General features: G+C 38.5%; 2 protein-coding genes across 5 annotated transcripts in view; one reads left to right on the forward strand and one right to left on the reverse strand.

The window, feature by feature from the left end:
- FRMPD2 (FERM and PDZ domain containing 2) overlaps window positions 1–18962 on the reverse strand; it is a 62787-nt gene extending 43825 nt beyond the window's left edge. For all 4 annotated transcript variants that reach the window (XM_062606864.1, XM_062606867.1, XM_062606866.1 and 1 more), the window contains exons 1-12: window positions 18762–18962; window positions 17807–17929; window positions 15860–15991; window positions 13153–13237; window positions 9756–9906; window positions 8031–8102; window positions 7211–7385; window positions 6319–6469; window positions 6083–6221; window positions 5065–5217; window positions 2663–2848; window positions 1588–1744 (exon numbers count right to left, since the gene is read on the reverse strand). In XM_062606864.1, coding sequence (XP_062462848.1) covers window positions 1588–1744; window positions 2663–2848; window positions 5065–5217; window positions 6083–6221; window positions 6319–6469; window positions 7211–7385; window positions 8031–8102; window positions 9756–9906; window positions 13153–13237; window positions 15860–15991; window positions 17807–17929; window positions 18762–18924 — 1687 coding nt within the window. In that variant the 5' untranslated portion in view covers window positions 18925–18962. The remainder of the gene's footprint in view (window positions 1–1587; window positions 1745–2662; window positions 2849–5064; window positions 5218–6082; window positions 6222–6318; window positions 6470–7210; window positions 7386–8030; window positions 8103–9755; window positions 9907–13152; window positions 13238–15859; window positions 15992–17806; window positions 17930–18761) is intronic.
- MAPK8 (mitogen-activated protein kinase 8) overlaps window positions 1–19311 on the forward strand; it is a 192600-nt gene that overhangs the window by 90196 nt on the left and 83093 nt on the right. The window lies entirely within an intron of this gene.

Consider the following 19311-nt stretch of genomic DNA (forward strand, 5'->3'; position numbering starts at 1 on the left):
GCAGTGACTTTGTTCAGGGGGCATTTGTTGAGGCATCAGAAGGCTTAACTGTCCACAGTCTCAGCGCAGTCTGAGAGTTGCCATGATAATTTTAAAGTAGGGGGTTGCTAGCAATTTTTGGAGAGATGGTGACTTGTACATTTGAAGAGTGCAGCAGAAACAAGTTTCCTTCATGAAGAAAGAGCCTTATAATGTCTTACAGCCCCACAGTGGTGACTAAGGCAGCATTTTGAACTACTGTCTGTCATTGCCTTCACAAAGCCTTTATTTCTGGGACAGCAAACGCATATCAAACCTCAGAACCTGCAGTCACATGGCTTGTGTAAGTCTCACTTTTTTCAGTGGTTGGAGGGGGCTTATAATCAAGATTTGGGTTATAATTTTCTCAGCTCTCATATATGGAATGTAGTAATTTTTGTTAAGATATGCTACCACAAGCAAATGTGACACAGGAAACTTTAAGATTCACTGTTAGCACTCATTTGTATGCTACAGATCACAGTCCCACTAAGTTATGTTTGAAGCTGAAGGAGCACAAGCAACAAAAGATGCTTTGAACCTAAATGTCATCCTAGCGCCTTTGCCATGGTAACAAATACGTACAGGTGGAATTTCACTTTCATGAAATAATTTTAGTGGGAAAGAAGCCATATATCAATCATCCTGTTATATTCCATGATAAAATTTTTTGCCTATGCTTTTCCAGTTTTACTAGAGAAAGGAGTATCCCATCAGATAAGGCATGACACTTGACTCTCCCGCTATGACTCACTGGGTCAAATACCCAGTAGCTGTAAATGATAATGATTCTGTTCAAAACAGTGGATGAGCTAGTGAAAACTCATGTTGATCCACTGAAGCCAAGAGTCATGACAGTTATCAGCTTAGGCTATTTTTTCTTATGTGCCTCAGTTTCCCTATAATGATCCTCACGATAAGAAGTGCTATGTAACTGCCCTAGTTGAGCATAATTTGTCTTTGAAACTAGAAAATCTGAAGTTTAAGGAGGTATTAGTCATATCTTCCACAGACATGGCAAAATCTAAGATAAAAGCAGCTAGCAGCTACATAGTTGAGTGAGTATAATGGATGTGCCTTGGGTTTAGTGGTTTTGACCTTGGACTGAACCATACAGCTGAACCCCTGTCTTATGCAAAGATGGCTAGTTAACTAAGCTCAGCTCCAGCACATCTGGGCACTACTATATTTATTCATTTTGAGCAACATTTCTCAGGATACAGTTGGAGTAAGCTTGATATGTTTCTTCAGATTTCTCAGCAGATTTCCTGAAGGGAAGTATCATGTTTGTGGTTTTTTTTTAATCTGGGTTAGCTACATAGTTTTTATCATCAGAGAACCCCTCTCCACCCCCTGCACATGCCCACTCTCATCCAGAGACTAAACTAGACTTACACATCTCTAAATTCTAGTGAGCTGGAGACATTATTTTCTATTCTGCAAATGTGAAACTGAAACAGAGTGAAACTGATGTGGCATGTTCTGATTCTCAGCTTCACTGAATGCACTTTTTCTAATAGCTAACTTTGTCCTATATCCTAAATAATGAAAAGTGCATTTATACCTCACCTGATGATGTTTGCCGAAGTTGCCTAGAGTTCATCTGTGCATTGAATTTGTGCTGGGCAGAGCAGAGGTCCAGTAGATATTTACATGTCTTTGCTGTATCAGTAATGAAGGTGTGTTTCTTGCCACTGAAGCTGCTTTCAATCATGAACTTTTTTCTCTAAAAGGATAAAAAGCACAGCTTGCTTCATATATCAGTCATTACAATGAGGCACTGAAAGTTCATTTTACATAATCTTGTTGGTTTGTCCAGTTGTATTTATGCCTGGTTTCATGCCTTTGAGTACAGTAAATACCTATCATAAATTCAGCAGTTGTTACTGAGGTGGCAGTCTTCTACCCTATGTCAAAAGTCAGGAGCCTTTGGACATTGACTACGTTGAGAGCAGGTTGATAGAACTGGCAAAATTTGGCCTTACAGATGTTAAAATAATTAAACCAATTTAATGTAAAACCAAAAATATCTTCAAGGGGAAGAAAGGCCATCCTGGGAGAGCAGGCAGGCTGGGAAATGTATGATGCAGGTTGACACCTACACTGTACGATGGTAGATTGATATACCTGTGATGGCAAAATAGAATTTAGAAGGGATCACAATCTTGTCACCAGTACCAGTTTGTTAACAGACATCAGTATACCAGGAGATGAGGATGGAAATAATGAGATCTGGAAAGACGGAGATGTGATCCCATGACCTGCTGTGGGTAGGAAAACAAAAGGAATGGGGTGGGGGAGGGAATGGGGGGGGGCGAAGAGAGAGGGGAAGATGGGAATGAATAGGGAATGTGCCATAGAGAGATTTGACATAGTCTCTGTAACAGTCAACACCAGGTTATTCAGTTTTATAGTAATTTGACTCCAGCCTTGGCAAAAAACCTCCAGATCTAAACCTCACTGAGAGCTGGGTATCTTGGTAACTACATCCACATCCAGCCTCTATTTTAGACTGTTTTCAAAAAGGACTTGCTTGTACAGAATGAGTTTAATTCTGGCTCTGAATGCAATATTTATCAAAGTGACAGGCAGAAGGGGAGTAATGTGGTAGAGTGGAGAAGAGAATCACTTGGTTCCAACTCACATGAGCAGAAATTCTCTCTGTTTCACGCCACTGGAATCTTAAACTGGCAATTCTTGTTTGATTTTTAACCTCATAAACAATGATGCCTTTGGCACAGATTCCCAGGATGATGTCCCCTGCTGCTCCTTTCTTCTCTTGGGAAACACGGTAGAATAAGACTCCATATTCAGGAAGTTGCTGAGTCACCTTGTAGAGAAAAAGTGCATTTACCAAGCATTACTCAAAAAGAGGCATGGGAAGAAGAGGTAAGTAGCTGAAAAAGGAAGTGGTTTTGAGTCTCTTTACTCAGTATTCTTTCACTCTGTCAAGAAACCTTTGAAAACCCTTACCAAATTTTCCTATCTGCTGCCTCACAGAATCATCCCTTTACTTTTGGTATGTCATAGGACCATTACATGCATTCATTTTCCATGCATAAAATTGAAGCAACACTTTCACACGTAGCTCATTTGAAGAGGCAGGAGGATTATATACCTTCCTCCACAATAATCTAAACATTACATTGCCACTGAGGTATTCAGCATTACTGCTACTTGGCACTTGTGTGCATTTCTGAATAGAAATCCATGCAGGATTAGCGCTGCTTGACTACTGTTAAACCTTGTTTCATTTCATTTTCTTTCCTGTGTCTGTTTTCCTGAGCAAACCCAGAAACCATGAAGTACAGCAAATATGACGGTCTTAGTAAAACTGCTAATATTTTGGTGCAAGGGGCACTCTGACATTTTTATGGGCTTGTGTGGTTTCCTTTCAACAATAGTGACATCCAACTGGACAGTGACACTACAGCTCCCTGCCTGCAGCTATCTCACACATATGTCCATATAGGTACATATGTCCATTCCTTCATGGCCATCATCTTTTAAAATCAGACATTATAGATTTCTGTTGCCAAGGTCTTAAATTATAGGGTTTGCTAATTTGCCCCTTAAATTCCCTCACCCAGATATAGTGGTGACTTTTGAGGGAATTTCAGTGTCCCAGAATTCCTTTCGGTGCCAGACTCTATAGCAGGTGTCACTTCTTTCTTGCACAATGAACATTGCTAGGCAAAACATTAAGTAGGAATATACTTCAAGGTACTGAAGAGCCAGCTTGTGCCCCTGCCATCTGTCTGTACAGAGGATACTCTGAGGAACTCACCCAGAGGTTCTGGGTTGTTGCCTTTGTACCTCCTGCACTTGGCAACAAAATGTTAAAATATGACTCAGACCCTTTACAGAACTGTGGAATATGAAGAGGGTTTTTCGTTCTCTTTTGTGATCTGCAGATCAGTAAAAGTGTATTCTACAGCTTTTTTTTTTTTTTTTTTGGGGGGAGGGAGAAGCTAATGTAGAATCCCCATATTACTTTTCAGTAATGAAAAGGGATTTTCAGCGATGAAAAATAAAAGAAAATAAGTTTTTCAGAAAGCATCCAGAGCACAAATGTTTAGGTCCTGAAAACTAGGGCATCTATAATTATTAGCTGAATCTAGGTTTTAATTTTTAATCCTTTTTATATTTGAAATGTGCATGTTCTTGCCATGGGGGCTATTTTTCTCACTTTGTATAATGTGTTGGCTTCTTCTATAAACTTATTCATTGAAACAGATACTAACAAAGCTGCTTTTCTTCATTGGATTTGCCACACACAATGGAACTGTCATTAAGGCTAAGCTTCTATCTATTTCTTCAATTCCACTGACAACACTGGATGAGGAACTAACATAATTAAACAGCAACTGAGTTAAAATTATGCTATAAATAAAAACATGTGGCACTGCATCTAAATGGCTACTGATACTTATTCATTATCAAATCCCTGATATTTTTCATTTGATGGCAAGCAGGGAAGTTTGGGGGAGAATGAGAAATCAGGAAAGAAAAAAATATGTCATCATGACAGTCTAGAGCCCTAGAGAAAGAGTCATGTGAGAAAATACTTCAGAGAACTTATTCTTCCCTTCCAGAGTTCACAGATATTTTTAAACAAATAATCACTACATGTTTAGAAAGTAGCTGAGTAGCTGCTGTAGTTTCAGAAGTCAAGAAAGTGCTTATTCCCATGCTTATAATCATCCCTAATACATTCAGTAGGTGCATTTATAATCATCTGGAGCCCAGACATGTTGGTAACATGCTGAAAATTTGCATCAACCCTTGGGATGTTGAAAATACACTGAAATGTATATTAACCCTTTATAAACTATCAGTGAAAGGGAACCTACAATGAAAATGTCATGGAAGTTATTTAGAGTAGCAGTATCTGCAGCAGAATGAAATTCACATGTTTTTGTTGACCAAATTTGTTCACCATATCTAAAATATACTGTATCAGACAAGAAAAAAATAATAGACAGTGTAAACAGAGAGGGGCTTTCTATCTCAAAATAAGTAAGTGTTTGGGGTATAGCAAGTTACCTTTAAAAATTCTAGTTCAGCTTCATCCTCAAATAGGGAATGATTCACACGATGCAATTTAGCAAGCTCCCTCTGTACATGTGCCAGGGTCATTTTCTCTATTCGGCTTGCTGGAATGTAGTCTTCAACACGAAAATAGCTCTTCCCGTGCATCTTTGGGAGGAAAAATAAATAAATAAATAAATAAATAAATGAACAACCCAAACAACAGAAGAGAGGAGCTTTTTGTTCTTTCTTGACTTTTCTTACTTGGTGCATTTCCATTTTCAAGGTGACCCATGTGCTGAAGTCACCCTGTTGCTATTTCCTAAGAGAAGATGGGGAACAGCAGGTAGTATCATGACAGCCAAATATTCCTCTTGTACTTGTGCTCAGCCAGGTGCTTAAAGTACACACTACTGTATGTATTGTGCATGTGGAGCTAACAGCTACAGCTGCCTCAGTACAAACTACAAGGGGAGACCCAGTGCAGGGATGGATCCAACCAGATAGATCAGACCACTGAGTTCAATTAATAGAGCTGCACTGATTTGTATAACTGAAGATATGGCAAAGACCATGAAAGGGTATTTTCTGTATACTTTAAAACTGGGATAACTAGTTCAGATACAGCATCAGTAATCTGTCTTTGCGGGTTGTGGATCTGAGCCAACACACAAAATAGCTGTGAATTCTGGAGTGTTTATTTTTTTTCTTCCATGTTTTCTAATATCTTTAAACCCCTCTACACATCCAAGCTGTGCCTATGTTGAATTTTTTCTACAGATTTTTGGAGTTTCTGGCCTCTAATATTAATTATGAAGGACCAAGAGTCTTTCATGATTCTGCCATATTGCCTACCAAATTCATCTGGCTTATTATTGCTCTTTAATCAGGAAAACTTTGTAATTTTTAAAATTAAATCTGAAATGTTATTACTAAAGGACTTAGCCGAAATTATGTGCTTTTTACATTTATTCTTTAAACTCTAGGTGACAAACGAGAGACCTCTGAGAAATATTGTATTACTTATCCACACCTCAGGAGCATAATTGCCAAGCTCTGCCTGTAAAGCCAAAGCACCAAGTTTCAGAGCAGTCTCATCATTGCAATACAGTCGCTCCTCCAAAATATCTTTACGAAGCTGAAGATAAAACTGATGCCTTGTCAAGCCATGCCTGGAACATAAAGAAGGTTTAGGAACACAGGGGAAGCATTGAACAGTCACCTTAAATGCTTCTGTTTTTCCTGCCATCAGCAGAACCATACACTTACTGGATAATATTAAAGTGATTGACAAAGAATTTTATCCTTAGAAAGAGCGTGAAATTAATGATGGATGTTTTCTTCTTGGGTTGGTCATTCCAGCCATCTGGGGCCACTTTGTAGAGTTTGGTCTCCTCATCCAAAAAGAAGAATTCTTTACCTGAAATGAGATTTTGGATTCTGTGATAAATCTGGAGATACTTCAGTTGCTCAAAGTTCTGCTATCTTTGTTCAGTGCATCACTAGCAATAAAAATAAAAGGTATGGATGTTAGCTGAGATATATTTCTCTGCATCATGGCTTAATTTACTGTTTCTTTGATAGAGAAATTAGGATAGCACTTAGTGTGTAATTTAGGATTACAATTGTTTGATGCTGGATTGGTGAGGTGTCTATGGAATTACTCAAAAATCAATGGGGCTTGTATTCTGCCCACCACTGTAATCCTCATGTCCTACACACAAGGATGCTTCTTCCTAGTGCCTCAGCTATGCTTACTATCAGAAATGGGCTAGGGAGATATGTGTCTTGTAGATAAAATAGCTGAGCTTGTACTCCAATTTATATCTAGGAACAGTCAGCCTTCCTCATTACAGTGCTTCCTGGAATTTCTAAGGGAGCTATGTGGCTCAATATTATTCCAGTGTAAGGCTGGGACACAGCCTTTGCTGCATGAGAATATCAGATAATAACAGTATGGTTGTGCTAATGCAGAGTCCCTAGGGTAGACATACTTTACACCTCTGCAATACAGTGTAAATCGACATACCTGACTTTTGCTTAAGCTTTGGATCTACTTTCATCTGAGGACCTTAAAGGAACTTGTTGCAATTCATTAATAAAGTGACTACAAAGGCACTGAGGGGGAGAACTGTTACTCTAGTTAGTTATGTTTCATTACCTTTCAGGTAAGCCAAGCCAAAGTAGAAATGTTCCACCAGGTTTGCATATGCCACCACGGTGTTGAAAACATCTCTTGCCTTGGACTTGATGTCACATTGCACCTCAAGGCACTGCCCATTGAGTAGAATCACATTGAGATCCCTTTGGGACAAATAGGATTTCCCTTTTTTAGTCTAAGAACATGTAAAAAAAATGAAGAATGAGTGTCAAGTACAAGCAATGCAAGTTCCACCGCATTTTATTGCTGAGGCCCCCTAGTCTCCTGTCTCTACATAAACTGATGGAGTTGGTCACAACACAATACTATCCCCTGCCTCCCTTCTCACAGATTAATATCCCAAACATTTCTCATTTTTTAAAACCCAGGGAATCCCAACAAAACAGCTGAGCATACTCAGATTCTACAATCACCCTCATTTTCACTGCTGTATGCTGTCAGCCTTTTCCTTTATCTTAATAAAAGGTAGAGGATGTGCCTGCAAGTTGAACGAGTCCCATACGTTGGCACTAGACGTCACACTGCATCTATACAATGTATAATCTTAATATACAATGTATAATCTTAATCTCAAAATGTCTTGTGTTAAAGTAAGCATCCTTGCTGAGAAGGATAAATTAAGCTATTTCACACCAACAGAAAAAAATACATAGCACTGAAAACTAAATGACCTCCTTCCAAGTTTCAATACCTCTGCAGTAACCCTCACTTGGTTTGGGAGGAGCACAACAATACTGAGTTGGGACTCATATGTAACTTACAAAAAGCCCCAACTAAAGGATCACCAGGTTAGTTCTAAATTCTTAATGTTCATACTTACCACAATTGATCCAGGCAGCTGTAAGGTCACTGGTGGTTCACTAGACAAAATAACAAATTCTGGACCTGAAAACTATAAGGATGCAATTTAGAAATTTAATAAATGTTTCCTTAATATAATGAAGATCCCAAACAGCAGTACCAATGAAACCCATTTCTGTTTGTCTGTATGTTGTAGCTAATTGACTTCAGTGTCTAATAAGATGGAAATGCTGACTGAAGACTTCTCTCTGTTTGGAGTCTCTCCTGTATGGGCTCTCTGGGGTCTAAATAGGTGTAAGGTCATGCTGAAGCCTTTTCTTCTGTAAAGGCACTTAACCAAGATCCATTTCCTTTGCAAGGCACCTATTTTCATGACACCCACAGAAACTTAATTTCTTCTAAGACCTTTTGTCATTTGATTCCCAAGTTACTATAAGAACAGTCACAGACATATACATAGAAACATACATGCTACTGTGATTTTCATAAGTCTAGCTTCTGTAGGGAACCAGACTGGAACACAGAGCTACTTTCTTCCTTGTAATAAAAGTTGACTGATGTATTAGCAGACACTGTATTCTTCTCCTTTAACTTCCACAGAATTTAACAGCACTTAGTGAGCTTTTTCTTAGTGAGCATCTATCGCAAGGAATTTTGCTTATTGTTTTTTTTCATATTCATCTATGCATTTATATCCTTCAAGCAGACAGAAAAAAATGAATGTCTGCAAGTGGCAAGATGTGGATCCTTCCAACCATTCTCCGTGACTTAGTACCTTGACCAGTTAGATCTCCCTTTTTCTTATTTTTGTTTGAGAAAATATATGGTTAGATTCATAATACTAGTATCATCTACCAAGACAATTCAATTTTGTATCACATATAATGAGAGTCTAGCACTTTGTTGCAACAGTTACTGGATGCCTGAGGAACTCTATTATCCCAGCAAAACCATATTCACAAAATCTAAAAATAAATTTATTTATAAAAGGATAATTTCCCAATGTATCTAACTGAAACTCTTGATCAAAGTTCTGCCACTGGTCAGTCTGTAGCTGGTGAATTGGGAATAGGTTAAAGGACTCATCAGCCTGAAAACTGTCCAGAAATCTCCATGGTAGTTTGAAAGAGAAAACTCCAAACAAGAGAAAACTCCAAAACAATGGAGAAAACTCCATTGTGGAGTTTTCTGATTCAATTATTTATAGATTTTTGTGACCAAACGGCCAAAAACAACATTATCCTTCCCATTTAGCAGAGTCCTACAACAAATTAGCAACTAGAAATAGACCCTTAGGTGAACTATTGGTTTGGCACACTCTCTGCTAGCCTATGCTTTCTGTCCAGGCATATACTTATAAAAGCAATTTAAGATCTTTGAGCACTGTTGACCAGCAGGTGTTTGGGTTCAGTGTCTCTGTAATTTTTTTTTGCTGTACTAAAGCTCCTGTCAAAGTGGTTAATGAAAACAGACCATATGGTGCTTGATGCTTGCAGAAACCACACATGTAGGTCAGACAGGGTTTGATTATAAGCTTTTGCTTAGTCTTTACGGACAAGAGCTTTCACTGCCTTCAGTTCTGAGTTACCAGGACAGGATCATGCCTAATTTGGAGTTTGTCAATTTAGAATACTCATCTAATGATATGACTCATGCAGGTCACTGGCAAACGACAACTGGATAAGAAGTTTCTCTTTAGTGATATTTACATTTTTAATCAGCTTATAAGTTTTTCATTAGTCACCTTTTCCTTCCTGTGGAACAAACATTTCTGTGATGTAGCAGCTGCTGTGTAGTCCTTTGTAGACACAGAGAAGGTGGAACCTAAATTTAGCAGGTTCTGTCTGCTGTTCTTCTGAATTCCAGTAGGGATTTCTTCTACAGCACTGACCGATCTTCAAAAGAAATGTCATAGTGAGCAGTATATATAGCATGCGATCAAAACAACACAGACTTGAGAACAAAGAGCTTAAGGTGCATTGACTGCAAGAATATTATGAAATCCAGGGCACTGTCAGTTACAAGTTGTTATATGCTTCATTACAGAAAAACCCAAAAATAAATCAACTGTGATTATATTATTATATTACTGATACCCTTTATAAATACATCTAAAATCTGCTTTTTTTTTTGCTGTTGTTGTTGTTGTTTGGTGAGTCAGATCTAGCTGGTTTCATTCATTCTGGGGAAGCCAATGGGCAAAGAGTTTAGCCCTTGTCTTTCTGTGAATTCTGCAGGATGAATTAAATTCCTAATTTCTTATTTTCTGGAGCAAAAAAGCTTCCCAAAATCATAACATTAGTTATTGCATTATTCAGCGTTTTCCAGGAATGGAAATTAAATTATCTTAATACTAATTCATTAGAATAAATTAATGTCTAAGAGAACTGAGGAAATTTTCTATTTAATTAAGACAAAGATGTGTGAAATCTCAGATCAGAAAGATGTCTTTACACTATACTTCTAATACATACAGTAATGATGTTTTCCACATGAGCAGAAACGTGTGCTTAGAATAAACTTTAAGTATAATATATATTCTTATCAATGAGGAAATATTGATTATGTGGTATAGGAGGAAAGATTTTGTTGAGGTAGGTTTTTGTTAATTACATTTTAAAAAAATTCCAAGGTCACACATTTTTTGTTATTCCAAAGTTTTATCCTTTTCTTTTACATGTTGTTGAGTTGCTTCAGGGAACTATTCATGGAGTTTTCAAAATGTTTTTAGTAAAGTTACTGAAGTAGTTGCTGATCTTGACCTCTTCTCCCTGATATCCAGTGACAGGACATGTGGGAATGGTTCAAAACTGTGTCAGGGAAGGTTCAGACTTGGTATTTGAAAGCATTTCTCTACTGAGAGAGTGGCCAAACACTGTAACAGTCTTCCTAGAGGGGTGATCACTGCCCCAAGCTTGTCAGTTGTTTAAGAGGCATTAGGACATTGCCCTTAATAATATGCTTTAGCTTTTGGTCAGCACTGAGTCAGGAAGTTGAACTCAATGATTGTTGCAGTTCTCTTCCAACTGAACTGAACAAACCTATCCTATCCTATCCTATCCTATCCTATCCTATCCTATCCTATCCTATCCTATCCTATCCTATCCTATCCTATCCTAAATTCCTCTGTTATAAAGTTGTCCAGATACTTTTGTTTCGACGTACACAATCTCTTACAGATCAACATTTAACTAAGAAATACACCTAAAAAATGACCTGAAGTGACTTTTGTGTGTATGAAAATACTGTTAGCTCAAAACCCAAGACACTGTATTAAGAAGATTTTGTTTTCTTGTGGAAAACACTTCCTGTTATTAGTCCTGCAAGGTGGGAGGTATGAGACTTGACATTTGTGCCTTCTTTATATATAGGCCAGAGTCCTGTGTGTACTTCAAGCTTAACTTTATGAGATGTAAGCTGTATCAGTCGGATGGCTTATAGAATTATGATATTAGTAAGCTTTAAAGATAGTAAACCCATCACTAAGTTTTGTGTTGGTTGTCCTTCTGTATGGGAAGTTAGTGGTTTCCAAACTAATTAAACTCCACTGTTGTTGTGGTACTTAAATTAGGGCCTTGCAGATGCTTACAACCAAAAGTGAGGTTTACAGTCCCTGAAATTCTATGGTAAACAGCTTGCTGGAAATTTAGAGAAAAGAGTTCATCTTTCAGCAGAGGAGGGGAACATTTTCTTGGCAGCATGATTTTAGATCAAGGATATGGGGACAATACCCAGGTTGGTAGTCAGAAGCATTGCATTTGCTCCAAAGTACTCAGTAAATAAATCTTCTGTTACTGATAGCATTCCCAGGTGTGTAACGCATATATAGATGTCTGTCTACACACATATGTATGTTTTTGTGTGTAGTTAGACAGGTAGACAGAGACTTCTTTCTTCACAAAAACTGGCACTATCCTACATCCTGCTTGTAGTTCTTTCTTTATTGCAGGTTTAGAGGTGTACTCGGGTATCTCACATCACACAGATTATTGTGGCTGATTTATCGGGAAGTTCAACTGTTTACCTGGGGTACATTTAATTGGGTGTTGATCTAAATAGAACATTTCCTGTGGGCCTGAATTATTCATGCCATGGTTAAAAGAAGAAACTCCTGTTTAACTGGGTCAAGAACTCGATTTAAATGGGATGTCTGTAGGGATTACATGGTGCTTAACTATGGGATTCTGGTCTTTGTGGTGCCTACAGGCTAACAGTAGTTACATCTCTCTTTGTTTGGAAACAGCCACGATTACAGCTTCACTATGCTAACACCCTGTTTAGAAAACTCTTGTTTGGCAGCAGTGGTGTTTCCCCAGCTTTTGAAAATGAGTAAGCATCAGCTGTACAATTCTCAGCTTTCCTTGCCTATGTCTACAGGGCTGTTGTATAGACTGTGGCTGAAATGAGGCTAATCCTTATGACAGAGCCAAGTTCTTTACTGGTTGTGTCCCTGGGTTACTTGAAACTCTTCAGTAAAGTGGTGGTGCAGGCCTGGATATGGCTGACAAAAGCAAGGCAAATCGATTTAAGAACTGAGATGGAAATGAAAATAAACCACTGAAAATGATGGATCATATGCATGGTCTGTCATAACCACTCCAGAACACGTCAGGCCTCTGCTAATGTGACAGCAAGTCAAGACCAGATACAAAATCTGAATGTAGACAATTATGGACCCTGCAGAATACCTTGGCAGTTAAAGCAATGCCTGTTTGCACCCTCTCAACATGTTTTTCCTTTCCACACTCTCTGTGGAGCTGCTTTGCGGTTGTTTCAGGCACAGCAAGCTATTGCTCCTTACCTGTCTAATTATGCCAGAGACCTGCTAGGGGCAGCTGTTTTGGGAGGCCAGTAACAGCTGGCAGGACACAGTGGTAAAGAGTAATGGTAGAAAACTTCAGTGTGCTTGTTTTGCACTGATTGATCACGGCCAAAGCTCCATTTCACTAGAGTGTTTGGACTGTTTCGCTTGGAGCCAAACTGAGCCTAGGTGCACTTTAATTCTGTGTAAACAGTATCTATTATCAAAACGGGTTCAGATGGCAATCAGGCATTTTCTGATAATGACATTGCCTCATTAGTTGCTGTTTCACCTGGCAATAAGACAACATCCATCTTTCAGGAACATGAGTTCTGATTACCTGTTTATGAAGAGCTTGTAGCTACTTTGTGTCCTTGACCCACTAAGGGTGGGGTCCCATGACCGGTGTGTCTGTGGAACTCTCCCTGAAATGAACAAAGGAAATTTCACAATTGAAGCAATTTAACCAGCACTCGGCATCAGACCTTGGGACAATAACAAGAAAGAAATTTAGACTGTCTACCTCCTCTCGTGTCCTCACTTGGGCATGACAAACAGGTATTTGATAAGGTTAAGTGAATACTACACCAGCAGTATTCCCAGTTCTCTAGTTATTGTTACTTCCTCTTCATAACTCTTCATGTGAATGTAATTTGGAAAATAGCTGTGTAGGTACAATGGCTGTTATTTCCACATATATGGAGAGCTTTTGCTGTTCAGAAATTACCCTTAGTATTCTTTGTTCTTCTATTTCCAGGCATAAAATTGGGAAGGAAGGCTGGGGGAAGCCATGAAATTTCTCTGGCTTAATCAGAGTAGGATATGAAAGGAAAACTGTTTAGAAATATTCCAACAGTTATTTGCTACATTTAATATATTGTGAATGGTTTTACAGCATAAAAATCTGGTAGGAATATAGGACTGCTTCTGAGTTACTAGCAAATAAGTTTTGTATAATTCTCACCTTCAGTCATCTCTGCTGCTACAGAAAGGATAGGCATTGCTCTGTCAAAATATATGAAAGTTGAAATTTAGAGGTAGAACCAGAAAAGGTTATGAAAGTTCTGTGAACATCTCTTATAGCAGCAGAGGTGTTTTAAACCCTGTAGGGAAGGGTGGGAAGGTTAAATTTTTCATCAGTTGGACCATTTCACTGATCATATTTGAAGAACTGCATATCAAACTATTACATAAGCAGTGGTGATAAGATGAGCTGTGTGGAAGCACTCATACAGGTCAGCTTTTTCTCCAGATAAAATATCCATTAACTACACCCTGAGACCTCGCTCTGAATTCCAACATGAAAATGTGACATTGAATTCTAGTATACCAACCACCAATTGCAATTTTAAAAACTAGAAAAGCTACACATTGCTAAAATATGCATAAAATGGTTTTCAAGCCACAAATGGTAGCGTCAAAATGGGAGATTTGAGATAAGCCAAATATGCAGGGCTATTTACCAAAGTTAAGATTCAGTCCTGTGTTCTGAAACTATGTGCTTTTTAACAAGAAAGCCTTGCAAAGTTCTCTGCTTACACTATAGGTTTCACATAATTGTGTAAATATATTTTGACAAGCACATGAAATTCCCCTTAGTTTTTCTGTCTCAGTTGTCATGGCACTGAGACAAGGTGACTAGTTTCAGTGGCCAGACTGCTGTGCTTTGATCACAAATCCAACACATTCCTGTTGTTAAGTAACATGTGGCCCTCAAAGACATTGATCCTGCAGATGATTAATGTAGTAATGTTGGTCTCTCTTGATAATGGTGCTCTACTAGGTGGTAATATCTTTTTTCAGAGAAGAATGCATTTTTCTAATACATTATCTCATCAAAGAACGTTTGCAGCAAACAAGTTCTCACGTTGTTTTCTCATGTAATTTAGTTTTTTCTTACAAAATCCTGAGTACAAACAGCTACCAGTGTATCAGTGAAGACTGAGACATGCACAAATTCACTAGAATGGGCCTTTGTCAAGTTTATGTCCTTATTTTTTTAAAAAGACTTACAAAAAAGGCTCCTGGGCTTACTTTCACTGTGTGCCACTACGTCTGTGACTGACATGTATGCGTCACATAGGGAGCAGCTGCAATTTCAGGGTTTTATTGCTGCTGATATTGAAAGCAATTCTGGAGCTTCAGAAAAGTGCCTTTAAGGAGTATCAACAGCAGTTGTATGAGTAGCCTTACCTTCCTCATCCTTGAGGCCAAAGGCTTGGGGCTGAGAGGCTGTTACATGCTGTGTTTTGTGTTTTGTTTGGGTTTTTGCTTTGTTTCCCAGGAAGTATTTGTTTTCTCTCTGCAAATCATCTCTTGGCAGGCTTGTGATAATGCAATTGGCACAGAGCGCTTTTTGCTATCTTTCCTAGGGAAATTTGTGCCTTGAGATCATGCTCTATGCCTTTAATTTTTGCCTAGTAAATTTTAAACTTTTCACATTTGGAAGAGTGTGAGTAATATGTTCCTACAAATCTCATGACAATCAGCAGCTGGATATCGTAAACCCAAATTAATGCTTCCCCGTGAGAAAAAGAAAGGACTACTCAGCAGTTTTCTGTCATATATGACATCAACGAACTAACCAGTCAGTGTGCTTAACTTGTTGCATCATAACTGAAACAGTGGATGTTAGGATTATAGGGAGGAAATTTCTGGGATAAAAACCACACATGCTTGCAGAACACATTTAAATCCATGCCACAGGAGGACCTAGTACCTATGGAGCCTACCTACAGAGGCTCATAGTGTGAGGATGTAAACTCCAAAGTACAGCTTCCTGGGACTGGAAGCTCAGGACAAATGCCCCAGGCAGGATGGAAAAAAAAAGTCTGAAAACAGGAGGGAGGGTGTGTAACTGTGGAATAGAGAGCAGAAATGTGCATGTTTCTGAGATGGGGCGCTGGTATGTAAGCTTGGTTTGTTAGGTGATGCTGATGGCATTTGGCTACAGGAACTTTTTGCTCTTCCATGGGTATTCTTACATTTCAGGGGACAAAAGAGATGAGTATGTAATTCATAAACATAATCTTTCAGGAAAATCTTACCTCTCCTGTGTCCTCGGTTAGACAGTATCAAAGATGTACTTTCAGAAATACTATTAGAGTCACTGTAGTCCACAGAGAGTTGTCTGTAATCTTCTGTTGATTGACTGTAATTCATTAACCTGGACCCTTTGTCTGGAAACAGAAAAGAAATATGGTGAATCCAATACTTTAATTATAAGTCATTGTATCTGCATGATAATGTAAATAACATTTGGCTGGACTAATTTTTATATAGTCCATGTCACTGTCTTCTAACACTGACTTCAACTCCTTAAAGACCAAGGAAAGCTTGGTAACTTCATTCTACAACTTTCATAATCTTATTCTGACCCAAAATAGTTCTTATAGTTCTCCTAAGACATTCTGAATAAAACAAATCTAACATATTAATTCTATTCCACGTGTTATGTGGAAAGGTTGCAAAGTCCAGATAACCTGCAAAGTTCTCCTTTCCTACATTCTGAGACCCAAAACCTTCAGCTATAAAGTATTATCTCTGTGTGCGGGATGGAGAGTGCCCAGAGACAAGCCACTAGCAGTGTTGGCTGCAGAAATTCCATTAAGGAGTCATTCTAAGTCATTAGGAAGTACATGCTTTTGTTGCACCTTAACTTCACTTTGGTTGCATTCTCTTGCCCTTTTCCAGAACCTCTGAAGGTTATAATTTTTAATAAAATACAAAGAAAGAAATGGAATGCTGCCTTGAGAAGTGCGGCTCACACATTCTCAATGTAATCAACATCCTGATTCATTGAAGCCCTTCAGTGTAAGCCACATGACCTGAATCCCTAGAAAACACAGAGATCACCCCAGATACATAATCAGGAGAACCAGTAGAAGGGAAATGGCAGGAATTTGAAACTAACAGGGAGTTGAAGATGGGACCATCCCTTTTAGCAGTAGCAGAGTTTTTACTAGCTTATGCAAGTGTGAACCCATAAACTCAGTTTCTGAATGAGTGAGCTGATGTGCTTTGAAGGGTGGTTTATCTGTATGTTTTCAAAAGAATGTCATTTTCTTGTGACCAGTAATACCTAATGGACAGAAATGTTTTGCAGGTATTTAAGCATGTGTTTAATTCTAGCTGGAGTTAATGGAACATACATGTGATTTGCTGAATAGGATTTGGATTGTTCATATGCCTAATACTGAGCATATCCAAAAAAAATGCCCATATAGCTTTGTCCAACCTTCGCTTTCCTGCAGAATTAGAGACTTTTGTTGAAGTGAACATTACAATATAGAGACTAGAAAAAATTAACTGTCTGAACCTGAAGCTCACATTTAGTTACAGCTAGAGAATTAGTCTGTGGGATAATAAAATCTTGAGTTTAGTCAAATGAAATGTGAAATTAGTATATGCTGGTTTATTTATATAGTGAGCAGGATTTGGCCTTGTGTCTTGAAATCACTCCAGCAATCCATGTGTGAATTTATAAAACATCTCTGAATACAAAACCAAAACTAAAATAAAAAAGAATTCACAAATCTTTGCTTGAGTAATCAATCAGGAAGGATGAATATATATTCTTTATGGCAACAGGATAACTTCACAGAATCCCGCTCTTTACCTTCAGAAATACACTGGAGTATGCAAATATAAAAACATACTCCATATAAAAAGCATTTTTCAAATCAGGCTTTTTTATATGCACAGGTTTTATGCAAAGTGCTTTAAGAGTTGAATCTGTGCAAGCTGATTCGTTATCATTGCTTCACAGCCCTCAGACTACTGTCCTTTGTGGAAATAAGGAACAGAAACCTTGCTGACTTGCCTCAGAGTCTTTCCATTCTGAAGTCATTTATATGTAAAGTAATAAATATCCTATCCAACGCTACTTGTAATCACCACAGCATGAAATTAAACAAGTCGCCTATCCTGGGAAAGACTCAGAAAAGGCTGGCTGTATCCTTATTACACAGTTCAGATTGTAAGTCTTTTTTTACCTTGGTGAAAATTCATCTGGGAGTACAGTGGTGAGCTGTCCGATATTTTCTCATGCAGCCTTTTCCTTATCACATGACTTCTGTTAAGCTGAGAGGCTGTGCTGTCTTCGTTGACTACCCGCTCTACCTAGAAGACAGTAGTACTGCAAGTCAATGTCATACGATATGTGGACTTCGGACTCTCATATTGAAGTGATCCTTGCCCTCTGCTTGTCAGAGGCTGCTGATTGTGTTGGTATAAACAACTTCATCTTCTCAGATTAACACAAAGCAGGATTGAGTTTTGATGGCTTTTTGCTCTCATGCAAGCTGTGTTTAAGAGAGGACACTCTCTCTTACACTGGGAAATGGAGTAATAAGGAGTGCAAGGGAAAAGGTCATCTCAGAATATTAATGAATACTGGTTGAAAACAGGGAAAAAAACCCACAACCCTGCAGTGTATTTTCTTTCGGTTTCGTTCAGCTTGTCAACAAAAATTCTTAGTTGATATTTCAAGTCTTGAAAAAGACTCAGGTGCTCACTTATTAAAGACTTCACATGGTCAGGCTTGATTGAACAGCAGGTGTTCAGTTCCAGTCAAGAATGACAAATTGAATTCTCAATATGATGTAAATGTGATTTCTTCAAATTTCTCAAAGACTGAAACCAGAGGGGCAAAGGAGAAATCTTTTGTGTAAAGACAACTGGCCAATATGAGGGTTCTGTAAAGGTTATGACTGCTTCAATATTAACAAAAAGAAATGAAGGTACAAATTGGATTTGTGTCGTTTCCCAGGAGTGTAAGAGTGGTGTGAGAGATAGCTTCGTTGCTTCATTTGCTTGTACAATTTCCTGCTTAGGTCTAAAACCAAATCTAACTTCCTGAATTCATACAAGCATTAATTTCAAGCAACTGCTCACCATGACGCTGCTCTCCCTTCTCACCAAAGAAAAGATAATATATGAAAGTAGCACCTACCTCACTGACACTTCCCACAGCAAACAAGACCATTTTCTTTATATAGACATTAGCTGGTAAGAAAGCAGCTTCTTTCTGATGTGTCTCACATGCTTCCAGAATTGACTCAGGAGAAAGCCTTTTGTGTGGCAGATCCTCACATAGTGTCAGCAAGAGCATGTGTAGCTGGTCACTCAGCTGGAGGGACTGAGTCAAAATACAGGTACTGTTAAATGACATCTCTCAGTGGTCTGAAATGCTCTGTAAACTGCAACAAGGCATTTCTGTAAACCTTTTACTCTGGGTGAGAAATGGGCAGTGAATTCCTTTAAATTTTGGGAAAATTCCAGACAGGCAGCATAACAGCACTAAATGGAGCCACTAATGGGATCCAGAGGGAACTGGCATCGACAAGGAAACTCATCAGGCCATATAGGGGCTTCCTGATGACAGACAACAGCTCAATTTCTCCACAGCTTTGCTAATTAGACTGTGAATCTTAAAAGATTCATGCAAGTAAAATATGTGACAGCATTAGCTTTAAAAGGGTGAGGAGTTATACCAGCC

This window comes from Pezoporus occidentalis, unplaced genomic scaffold, assembly GCF_034315485.1.
Source record: "Pezoporus occidentalis ecotype Australia unplaced genomic scaffold, CSIRO_AGI_Poc_V1 ctg98, whole genome shotgun sequence".
Lineage (NCBI taxonomy): Eukaryota > Metazoa > Chordata > Aves > Psittaciformes > Psittacidae > Pezoporus > Pezoporus occidentalis.